The 11393-nt window shown below is 50.0% G+C and overlaps 1 protein-coding gene and 1 long non-coding RNA gene across 8 annotated transcripts in view; both read right to left on the bottom strand.

Moving 5' to 3' along the window:
- Positions 1 to 712: 712 nt before the first annotated feature.
- Positions 713 to 4254, bottom strand: LOC137668050 (uncharacterized). Of its 6 annotated transcripts, none has more exons than XR_011048871.1 (4): positions 3896 to 3951; positions 3222 to 3401; positions 2876 to 2969; positions 713 to 906 (listed from the first exon to the last, which is right to left on the bottom strand). XR_011048871.1 is itself a non-coding variant. In XM_068409345.1 (4 exons), the coding sequence occupies exon 4, from the start codon at positions 1851 to 1853 to the stop codon at positions 801 to 803; it is 1053 nt and encodes a 350-aa protein (XP_068265446.1). In that variant the 5' UTR covers positions 1854 to 2336; positions 2876 to 2969; positions 3222 to 3401; positions 4171 to 4254; the 3' UTR covers positions 713 to 800. The 6 variants fall into 6 exon arrangements, 4 of the variants coding, with proteins under 4 accessions (XP_068265446.1, XP_068265445.1, XP_068265447.1 ...); XR_011048870.1 differs by having other exon boundaries at positions 713 to 807; XM_068409345.1 differs by lacking the exon at positions 3896 to 3951 and adding an exon at positions 4171 to 4254 and having other exon boundaries at positions 713 to 2336.
- A 623-nt stretch (positions 4255 to 4877) lies between these two features.
- LOC137667671 (uncharacterized) overlaps positions 4878 to 11393 on the bottom strand; it is a 167417-nt gene continuing 160901 nt past the window's right edge. The window contains exons 5-6 of one of the 2 annotated variants that reach the window (XR_011048828.1): positions 8150 to 8314; positions 4878 to 7744 (exon numbers count right to left, since the gene is read on the bottom strand). This is a non-coding gene — a long non-coding RNA (uncharacterized lncRNA). The remainder of the gene's footprint in view (positions 7745 to 8149; positions 8315 to 11393) is intronic. The other variant, XR_011048827.1, reaches the window with a different exon arrangement.

Genomic DNA, 11393 nt, shown 5'->3' with positions numbered 1-11393 from the left:
CGAAGCGGCCGCGGGAGCCCGTTCTCGAGCCCCAGGAACACAACACCTGGCCTCCGTTATTGGGGCCCCAAAGCACCTCACACTGCCTGCTTTCTGACCCCCCTGCAGCCCCCACGTGCGATGCCGAGGGCTGGGGGGGCTGCAGCCACCCCGCAGCCCTGCGCCCCCAGGGCCCCACGGGCAGTTTTGGGGAGCGCTCGGGAACCGCGCAGGGCCCGGCCCCGTGCCCCTGCGGGGCGGCACCACCGCAGCCCGGCCGGCGCTTTATTAGCGCTCTCGCAGGCTTTACTTCGCCGCCATCTCCTGCACCGCCGCGCCCGCCCCCCGAACCCCCCCGAGGCCCAAAAATCCCCCGCGGGGAGCAGGGCCCAGCCGCCCCGGGAGCGCGGACCCGCCCGCCCCCACGGACCCCCCCGGCGGCAGCAGCCGTGGACCTTTCCCCGCCCCTTGCGGGCACCGGGACCCGCCCGGCGCCGCCGCCGCTGCCCGACCCCAACACCGGGCAGCTGAGAGCCGGACGGGGCTGCCCCTGCTCCCCCCCGCCGGGACACGGGCTCGGCCCCAAGACCCCCCCCCGGCGAGCCCGGGGCAGCGTTCGGCCCGGGGCCGCTTCCGCCCTCCCCCAGCCCCAGGGCCGCAGAGCTCGGACCCGCCCGCGAGAGCCCCGACCGGGGGATCCCCCCTCCGAGACCCGCCGTGCCCGCGGCCCCTCACCTGCCCCGGCGCAGAACGAATCTCAGCGGCCAGCGCGGCCCTGCCCCCGCCGTATTTAATAGAGTGATGGGGAGAAAGACACGGGACTAAAAACTGAAAAATAAGACAAGGGAGAAGACCGAGGAGCAGAGAAAGGAAGGTCGCAAGAAAAGGTCAGAGAGGTAGAGAAATGAAGAAAAAGAGGGATGAGCTCTGCAGAGAAATGGAGCAAGAAAACGTAGAGTTGGTGAGCAGGACAGAGGGACAGAGAGATATCGGGAAAGCAGAGGAAGTTCAAAGGAGCAACAAAGACGGCGACAGGGCACAGGACATACAGAGAGAGAAAAAAGGCAGGGAACAGGACAAAGGGATTGAAAAATAAAGAAAGGGTCAGATCTGTACAAAGAGACCAATAAAAATAAAACAAACCAGTCATGGACTAGAGGACAAACATGGAGGAAGAGAAAAAAGGGCCAGGGAGATGGACAAAGGAGGAGAGAAAGGAAAAAAGGGAGAGCTGGCTGGATGGGGAGTTGTAGCAAGAAATGACTGGACAGGCAGTGGGACAGAGAAATAAAGACAGAAAAAACGGGGACAGGAAGCAGGACAAAGGTGGAGAAAGAAGTACTGGGGCAGAAGGAAAGAGAAAAAAGAAAGACAGGAAGAAGGATGGCAGAGGATAGAGAGAAAGAAAAAGGACAAGGAGCAGGACAGATTGTCACAGAAAGACAGGGACAGGGAGCAAGACAAGGTGACACAGAGAGAGAAAAAGGGGGCAGGATAAAGTGAAAGGCAGCCAAAAATAAGAGACAAGCAGCAGGACAGAGATGGAGGGGGGAAAGCCTAGGATGGGCAGCAGGAGAGAGAGATGGAGAAGAAGCACTGAGCTGCAGGACAGAGATGGAGTGAGAAAAAAAACAGTGACAGGGAGCAAGACAGAGTGATAGAGAACAAAAAATCCAAAGAGGGAACAGAGCAGAGAAATGGGGGGAAAGGCAAGGAGAAGGACAGAGAAAACAAGAGCAGGGGGACAGGGAGCAGGACAAAGAGATGGAGCAAGAAAGGATAAGAGGACAGCAGGCACTAAGAAGGGAAAAAGCATCAAGGACAAGGAGTAGGACAAAGAGATGGAAGAGGAAAAAAATAGTGATGGGCTGCATGGCAGAGATGGAGGAATTAAAAAATAGACACAGGGAGCATGACAGAATGACAGAGAGCAAAAAGCCACAGAGAGCAGGACAGCACTGGAGAAAAAAACAATTGTGATGGGCAGTGGGAGAGAGAGATATGGAGAAAGAAAAAATACTGAGGAAGAGAGAAAGGAAAGAAGGGACAGCCAGCTGGACAGGGGGGTACAGTCAGAAAGGATGGGAGAGGGAATGCTTGATGGTTGATGAGAAGCTCAACATGAGCTGGCAATGTGTGCTCGCAGCCCAGAAGGCCAGCCGTATCCTGGGCTGCATCCCCAGCAGCGTGGCCAGCAGGTCGAGGGAGGGGATTCTGCCCCTCTGCTCCGCTCTCGTGAGACCCCGCTGCAGTGCTGTGACCAGCTCTGGGGGCACCAACATAAGAAGGACACGGAGCTGTTGGAACGAGTCCAGAGGAGGCCATGAAGATGATCCAAGGGCTGAAGAACCTCTGCTCTAGAAACAGGCAGAGAGAGCTGGGGCTGTTCAGCCTGGAGAAGAGAAGGCTCCGGGGAGACCTTCTAGCACCTTCCAGTACCTGAACGGGGCCTACAGGAAGGTGGGAGAGGGGCTTTTTACAAGGGCATGGAGTGACAGGAAGAGGGGGAATGGTTTTAAACTGAAAGAGGGGAGATTGAGATGAGATATGAGGAAGAGATTCTTTACTGTAAGGGTAGTGAGACCCTGGCCCGGGTTGCCCAGAGAAGTTTTGGCTGCCCCCTCCCTGGCAGTGTTTAAGGCCAGGTTGGATGGGGCTTGGAGCAACCTGGTTGAGTGGAAGGTGTCCCTGCCCGTGGCAGGGGGGTTGGAACTAGAAGATCTTTAAAGTCCCTTCCAACCCAAACCATTCTATGATTCTATGAACAGGACAGAGAAAGATGGAAAAGACAGCAAGAGGAAGCAGGGCAGAGAGGCAGCAACAAAGGAAAAAAAAAGACAGGGACCTGGACAGAGATGAAGAAAAAACCAGGACAGACTGAGGGCCCGGGACTCACCACAGCTCTTGCTCTCCGCGCTGCCGGGAGATTTTGCCAGTTCAGTTGCTTCTTCCTCCTCTCCTGTAACTCTGGTTGCTTGGCTGTCCTCCACCTATGAGAGCATGTGGGTGTCTCACTGCTTTTACAAGACTAGGCTTCCTAGACGTGTAGTCTCGCTTGCTCGTGCACTACACGGCCGTGCTGCACTTTAGGTTACACATACAGACCCTGCGGTGCATGTTGGCAGTCTGGCCTGCTGAGGACTACAAAGAGGGATCCTTCCTCACCCAGAGAGGCAGGCTCTCTCTTGCCTGCAGCAGGAAGCTGCTACCGGCAGGATGGCCTTTGATTTCTTCTTCTTTACCTTTCTCTGACCTCTCCAGCTTCAACCGCGGCAGCTCCTGTCCCCAGCCAGTAAGTGCTCTGCCAGTCCCTTTTCGCCCCCATGCCCCAAGGACAGCGAGACAATCCACGCAAGCCTGGGGCAGGTGCAGTCAGCAGCATCCCCGGGGAGGAACAGACAACTGCGGCCTCAGCGCAGCCTCTGGGAGATGGAAAGAAGCAGCAGCGACCGTTATTACTGTAGCTTGCCCCTGGCCAGAGCCTCTCCTTCCACAGCGGCTTCTGGAGATGCCGCTCTTTCCCTGCACAGCTGCTAACGGCACCCGCATTAAGGAATAATCGAGCACGCTTGAGGGCCAGCGTGTGGTTTTCACAACAGGGCTTGGGGGTGGCCTGAGGCTACGGGACAGGCTTCAGGGGAGGTGCTGGAGCCGGGGGCAGCTGCCCGGGGAGGCTCAGGGGGAGCGCTGGCGAGCTGGGGAGGGGCCCGGTACCTGTGCCCGGGCGGGGTGTCCCCCTTCTTCCCCTCTCCCCTTCTATCAGCTCTCGGGTAACTCCCTGGGGCTGCCCTGACCCGGCTCGCCTCCGGCAGCCCAGCACCCTGACGCAGCGGGGGTTCGAAGCTTCCCGTCCTCTCACCCCGGGGCGGCCAGCGCCCAGAAAACACCCCCGCATCCACCGAAGGGGCTCGCTCACCTCAGCGGTGCCCTCACCCGCCGGCGGGACCCGCTCCCCGCACAGCGCCATGCTGCCACCGGCCACCGCGCACGCGCGGCCACCGACGGCGCGCCGGAGGGGCCAGAACTGGCGCGCGCAGACCGGGCTGCAGCAGCGCGCGCCGGCCACGAGCCGGCAGCAGCAGCGAGCTCGCGGCGCTCGCCCGGGGACGGCACCGGCGCTGCCGCTCCGCAGTTTGCGGGCCGAGCGCCCGCCAGTACCGCGCACGTGGGGCGGCAGCGGCGTTTCCTTACCGGGAGGCAGCAACGAGCGCGGCGGCACCACCCATCTCACTGCTGCGAACGGCGGCCGGCAGCGCGCAGCACCGCGGCGTCCCCGCGCATGCGCGGCTCCCGAGCTGCAGCGCCGGCGCTCGGCCGGCCGGCCGGCGGCAGCGAGGGCGCGGCCGCACTCCAGCGCGCATGCGCAGCGCCGGGGCCGCAGGGCCCCGCCCGCCGCCGCCTGTACGAGAGGGGGCGGAAAGGGCCGCTGCGGTTCGGGAACGCCTGGCTGTGACCCTGCCTGTAACCTGCGGCTGTTACAGAGTAATAGCTCGATCGTCTGTCTATCGAGCTGTCACTTACTTTGCGCAATTACTACAGTTACTACTATTGAAAGCACACAGCCTCTTTAACAGGGCAAAGACTGACTTTTTAAAAGCTTTTAGCGGCTCCACAGAATTGCTTTTACTTTGGATAGGTTGCCAGCTTCTTCAAACCGAGCTGCAAGAAACATTTTACCGTCAAGGCAGAACTTTCTGCTTCCCCAGGAGCAGACAACGTTTTAAAGACAAAACTGTAGTTCACTATTTTCTAATAAAACCTAAGTGGTAAAACACTTCCTCTAAGGGAACTAACGACTATATCCCATTCACTGCAGGTTTCTTAGTCTCGTGTTGTAATCGGCTTTAAATGCTTTTACGTAAAAGAAAGACATCAAAATAAGGTATTACTGGGTTTAATCTTTATTACACACGGTGCCCTGGTGCCATGGAGGACCGGATTTAAAGCATCAGTAACACACAATTTTTGCACTTGATCTCAAGTATGCCTGCACATAAAAAGCTATGAAAATGTGCCATTAGCTAACAAACCTAGACAAGCAATGATTCACTCCAGTGCTTTGGTTCTTGGTACTTCCACTGAATGTGGTCAAAGATGTCTTTTTCACATTCTACCAGCTAGGGCCTCCCCAGAAACTCCTACAAGCATATTACAGATGGGACTTAAAAGGTAGAAATTCGTACAACTGCCAAATGTATTGCACAATGAAGACAAACTGGATCTGCACAGAAACCACAGACCTTTTCATACAGTCACAAAGGTGGTTAGGTATTAATTCATATTAGCACCAAAGGAAATAAGCCATCTAATTACCTTTGGGGCTATAAGCTTGCTCAGTTTTAAAACAAGAAAAATAGCCAGTCCTGTCCTGTTCTCCTGTCCGAGAAAAGACACAACTGAAAGACATAGATAATCCTGTTAAAAGAACGGGAAAACAGACACGTGCTGTGCATGGCACTCAGACACAAACTTTAGACAAAAAAATAAAACGCTCTAAATTAGACTGGATCGCCCAAAGGGACACTGTGACACAGTACTGCCTGTATGTAAGCAGGCTGCCTCTCCCTGCTATAATGACATCTAATACCAGCAAGGAAATAGCAAAAATTTAGGAAACTACAGCATTTACCAGAACCATTTCCAATACATTTAGGAAACAATTTAAGGAGATCACAAAGAGCATATAACCAGAAATAATACTCTGCACAAGGCTTGAACTGACCAGCCTAGGGGATGGATCATGTACTCATTGATTGTGAAGCCCATTTCCAGAACATGAGTTCTCATGGTTTTACTGAATGTATCACTGCCTATGAAATACAGTGCACCACAGTAATCCTGATCTTGGGGCATAACTCTGGATTAAGAGTGAATCATAGATTGATAGAATGGTTTGGGTTGGAAGGGACCTTCAAAGATCATATAGTTCCAAGCCCCCTGCTATGGCAGGGACATCTTTCACTGGTTCAGGTGGCCCAAAGCCCCATCCAACCTGACCTTGGATGCCTCCAATGATGGGGCATCCACAATTTCTCCAGGCAACCTGCACCAGTATCTCGCTGCCCTCACAGTAAAGAAGTTCATCCTTACATCCAATCTAAATCTACCCTCTTTACAGTTTAAAACTGTTGCCCCTTGTCCTGTCACTATAGGCCCTGGTAAAAAGTCTCTCCCTGTCTTTTCTTATAAGCCCCCTTTTTATATCGAAAGGCTGCAATAATGTTCCCCAGAGCCTTCTCTTCTCCAAGCTGAACAACCTCTCTCTGAACAACAGCTCTCAGCCTTTCCTCACAGAAGAAGTGCTCCAGCCCTCGAATCATCTTTGTGGCCTCCTCTGGACTCACTCCAACAGCTCCATGTCCTCCTTATGTTGGGGACCCCAGAGCTGGACGCAGTACTCCAGGGGGGGTCTCATGAGAGTGGAGCAGAGGGGGAGAATCACCTCCCTTGACCTGCTGGCCACGTTTCTTTTGATTCAGCCCAGGATACAATCGGCTTTTTGGGCTGCAAGTGCACATTGCCAGCTGATATCCAATTTTTCATCCACCAGTATCCCACAGGGCTGTTCTCAATCAATTCATCCTCCAGTTTGTATTGATACTAGGGACTGTGCTGACCCAGGTGCAGGACCTTGCACTTGGCGTTGTTGAACTACACGAGGTTCACACCGGCCCACTCCACAAGCCTGTCAAGGTCCCTCTGAGTGGCATCCCTTCCTTCTAGGGAATTAATTGCACCACTCAGCTTGGTGCCATCTGCAAACTCACTGAGGATGCACTCAATCCCACTACCTGTGTCACTGATGAAGATATTAAATAGTCCCAGTACAGACACTTGAAGGACACAACTTGTTACTGGTTTCCGCTTGGTCACTGAGCCATTGACTGTAATTCTTTGGACGTGGCCATTCAGCCATTTTCTTATCCAGCTAACAGTCCATCCATCAAACCCATCTCTCTCCAATTTATCAGCAAGAATGTTGTGGGGGACCATATCAAAGGCCTTACAGAACTCCAGGTCGACAACATCCAGCTCTTCCCTTGTTCACTGATGCAGTTACTCCATTGTAGACAGCCGCTAGATTAGTCAGGCACGATTTGCCCTTCGTGAAGCCACGTTGGCTGTCTTTAAATCACCTCCCTGTCTTCCATGTGTTTTGATGGATCTTCCAGGAGGATCCGTTCCATGATCTTAAAGGGCATGAAAGTGAGGCTGGCTGGTCAGCAGTTCCTATGGGCCTCCTTTTTACCCTTTCTAAAAATGAGTGTGATGTTTCCCGTTTTCCAGTCACTGGGGACTTCACCTGACTGCCATGACTTTTCAAATATGAGAGTGGCTTGGCAACTACATCAGCCAATTCTCTCAGGACCCTGGCATGCAACTCATTGGGTCCCATGGACTTGTGCATGTTTACGTTCCTCAGGTGGTTCCAAATCTGATCTTCACTTATGGTGCGAGGGACTTCATTCCCCCAGTTCTTGTCTCGAGGTTCAAGGGCTTGAGAGATGGGGGAAGAGAGATTACCACTGAAAACTGAGGCAAAAAATTGCTGAGTACCTCAGCCTCCTCCATGATGGTTGCCACTAGTGCTCCTGTCTTATTTATTGGGGCAGGGGGGTGTGTGTGTGCATTTTCTTTCATCTTCCTTTTCTGCCCAACACACCTGTAGAAGCTCTTCTTATTATTCTTCAACTCCTTTGCCAAATTCAACTCCAACTGTGCCTTGGCTTTCCTGATCCCATCTCTACACATCCAGGCAGCATCCCTATATTCAAAGGAAAGTATACATTGAAGACAAGTGTGAGGTTACAAGTCATTTGGAGTTCAGCCATCCAGACGTTCTAGATTTACTGCCTATTTAAGTGCACATATTCCAGAATTCTGTACACCTCACTTTCCCAGAGGCCTGTTGCAAGAATGACATGCATATTCAAGAAAGGTACAGCACAACTGCCCTGACCTATAAATTACTGGTGTTTAACCACTGCACGGTTATAGTGCTAGCGTTCATACTAAGAAGTAATGTCAAAGCAGCATGACAAAGTAGGACTTAATTCTGAAACCGGATATAAAGAGACATCTTCCAGTTGTGAGCTGCAATATTCTCACTAATAAGAGATTATAGAGACCTGCAGCTGTACAGTGTCTTCCATACTACACAATCAGATACCTAATAAATGCCAGGTTCAGAATGTGGAAGTAGAGATTTCAATGTAGAACTTCAAACAAATGCCCATGATGTACCCGACATCTAACTTATTCTTAGCTTTACTGGCAAACAGTTCTTTTGTGTGGACAGGCTGTTCCATCTTCTTTATTTGGCAGCTGACAGACACTGTATGAGGAAGCAAAGAAAGTAAGAAAATCAAAATGAAATTAACCAGATTTGAGATCTGTCTTACAGGATTTGATTGATTCCCTGTCCCCCAACCAGCTTTTGAAATGCACATTTCCAAATACATGCAGTTTTGTGATCACTTGTATTCTGGACAGGCTAATAATAAATGGCACATGTTAAACAGGCATGAAATTGTAAACATAAGGCTCAGAACTGTATAAAGCCAAGATGAAATTAGAAACCCTATGTTAAAGGTTTCCTCAGCTCGCTCTTTCACTCAGAAGTTGGAAGCTTTTTGAATGCCAGTTATGTCAGCTATACCAACTGACACTCTGGTATAACCTCTGAAGCACTGCTTGAACTCGATAGTTATGAACGAATGACCCATGTGTGAAGGATTACCTGTATGGATGCGTCTCAGTCACACACATGCAGATAGACCACTGAAGGGTTAAAAAGAATGGTGTTCTGAAACTCTAGGATTCCCCAACCCGCTTCCCCTAGCCCCTTCCTCAGTGCCTGGATGAGATGAAGCTGTTCCATTGACCATGAACATTCGTCCTCCAGAGACAGGTACTGGAGTGAAAGGACAAAGCTAGCAACCGCAGCCTCCTACTGAGCAGCCTTTCTGCATTTACGCAGCCACAAATTCACTTTTGCCTGCTCAGGGCTTGAGTCGGGGGAGGCACATAACAACCCATGTTCATTCAAAGGCATAGTCCGTCTGTCTATGTTTGCCTGAAGGGGCACTTAGGGTTTTGTAAAACTAAGGTATTTGAAACTGCACCACTGGCAGGAGCTGCTTAAGAAATTGCAGTGCTTGGCTGATATCTGCACTTTTCTCTCAGCATCAGACATTTCTGCGTGCACAGTGCTCTAGGCCAGATAATTTACTCGTTCCTTACTTCAAGCAACCTTTGGTTTTGATTTCAGCAGATTTTTTCCTGAGGAGGGGCAGCAGAGATAAGGGGATACTTTTTCTGGTAGATGAGATACACCAGGGTTGTTACACCATGGGATGTTTTTCACTTTCTTCCAAAGCACTCAAGTTAGAGACGCTACAAAACAGATGGCCTAGGAAGTTTGTCTGCGTGTGCCAATTCTTGTATTTTGATGAATTTAACATTGGAGAACTACCAGTATCTGTCTGGCCATACTGTTAAACTGAGTCTGTCTTTTCAAGCTCCTGCAGGATAGATTTTTCACAACATGTTCACAAAGGGTGGGTCAATTTCTAAAAGTCTAACAGTGGATTTGGGATACCATGGGTAGCTTTAAACAAAGCTTTTCTCATTAAGGAGGGATGGACAAGGGGAGGCTGTACAGCGAAAGAATCAGCAAATTTGGTAAACAAACAAGGGGTGTGAGGGAGATGGGAACAGATTTGAATCCAGCTTGTGATGAAGATGCGATGAATACAGGTTTTGTGATGGAGAAAGGTGAGAGACTGAAGATGTCATTTCAAGCTGTATCAAAATTGATACATTTTAGTTGTTGGTGGGGTGGCCAAAACAAAGATGGGTGACACAGGTCAGCCCCAAATGGATGAGATCAGAATCATTATAATAATGTTTTGAATATGGAAAATTATCTTGATATAAACAAGGCCAGAGCAGCACTCACTGTCTTCCCATCTGATGGAGGCTAGTGTGGGATATTTCAGAAATACGAAATCCCAACCACATTGTCAAGGACAGGCAGTGAGTCAGAAATGTGAAAGCCCAGCAGATGTTTTCTCTTTTGTTCCTGTCATTGTGAGCAGCACGGGGTGGCAGCCAGAAAGTTAGCAGATCACTTGTCTGATAGGATGCATTTGACATAGAAAATGAATGATGAAAAGTTGAAAAGAAAAGGGAAAACTTCTGCAGTCCAAAGGACGGTGAGATAAAAGTCAGTACTGAGTTTTCAGGAAAGGTTGAATGTGACCAAAAACTTCTGATGCATTAAATTACTTGTCCTACTTGTTCATATCAAATCTTTTCTCTTCTAGTGACCTGTAAGTTCAGTATTCTTCTTGAGGGAAGACTCAACGTATAGCAGTACAGCATGCAGGAATCTTTTTCTGAGCACCTTAGATTCAAGATTTATCCTAGTTCTGTATAAGCACTCATGATCTCATTTTTTGGTTTGACTGTACTAATGCTGCAACAGTATTTCTGCAATGAATGCATCACCACCCAAGAAGCTAAAGAAAATGGCATTACCCTATGTGTCTCATGCAATGAATAACCTCCCTTTAGTTCCATTGCGACTAAGGAACTGGGTTATCCAGTTTATGTTTCAGGTAGTGATAGATCATGCATTGCACATTTATTGTAACTAAAGTCCCCGAGTTTCTGCTAGTCTGCATAACAGGCTGCAATAAATTACCAGAGTGCCAGGAGCCCCAGCTCTAAACTGCATTTATGCCTGTGCAGTCTGTCAATGTCTCTGTCCATTGCTGTGAATAATTGAGTGTAGTGACAGAGGCTGGAACTTTGCTAATAGTTAAAATGCTTTTGAATTAAAGCAAGTAATGGAAGGAGGAGGAGCCTTGTCTGTACAGATTACGTTGCTCTTTGGTGCAATCATCAGAGCAGTTGTCCTCTTTACAGGGAAAATGAAGCATAAGAAGGTTATTAAATAGGACTGATGAACATTTTTCTACTAAAGCAGGTTTTGACAGAAAATGTGGTTCTTTATGGAAAACTTTTCATTAAAAGAAAAACTGGAAGACATTTGACTGAAAAACAACATATTGCAAAAATAGATGGTCCCCATCTCCTGTAGGCATCAAGCAGGGATTTCATTTTCCATGACCCCTCTGTGAAGCTCTGCCTCTTGTTAGTCAAGAGCAGATTGCAGTTTGATATGAGAACTGTACTGCAGCCTGAGCCTGCACTGTTGACAGGGTGACAAGGATGAGATCACAAATCACAATACCCAGAAAGTGCAGCAATGGCATTCCCGAACATACTGGTTCAGATTTAGCAGCAATATTTCAGTTTTGTATCTCCTTTTTTCTGGAGGTTATATTTTTCCACCCAATCAATTCTACTGATTTCCCCAGGCCAGATGGCAAGTTAGTGGTAACACT

This window comes from Nyctibius grandis, chromosome 10 (genome assembly GCF_013368605.1).
Source record: "Nyctibius grandis isolate bNycGra1 chromosome 10, bNycGra1.pri, whole genome shotgun sequence".
NCBI lineage: Eukaryota > Metazoa > Chordata > Aves > Nyctibiiformes > Nyctibiidae > Nyctibius > Nyctibius grandis.
This window is presented reverse-complemented; position numbering and strand designations above follow the sequence as displayed.

Coding starts and splice junctions, on each gene's coding strand:
- LOC137668050 (XM_068409345.1), bottom strand. CDS start 1,853: ATGCAGCCCATCACTATTTTTTTCCTCTTCCATCTCTTTGTCCTACTC.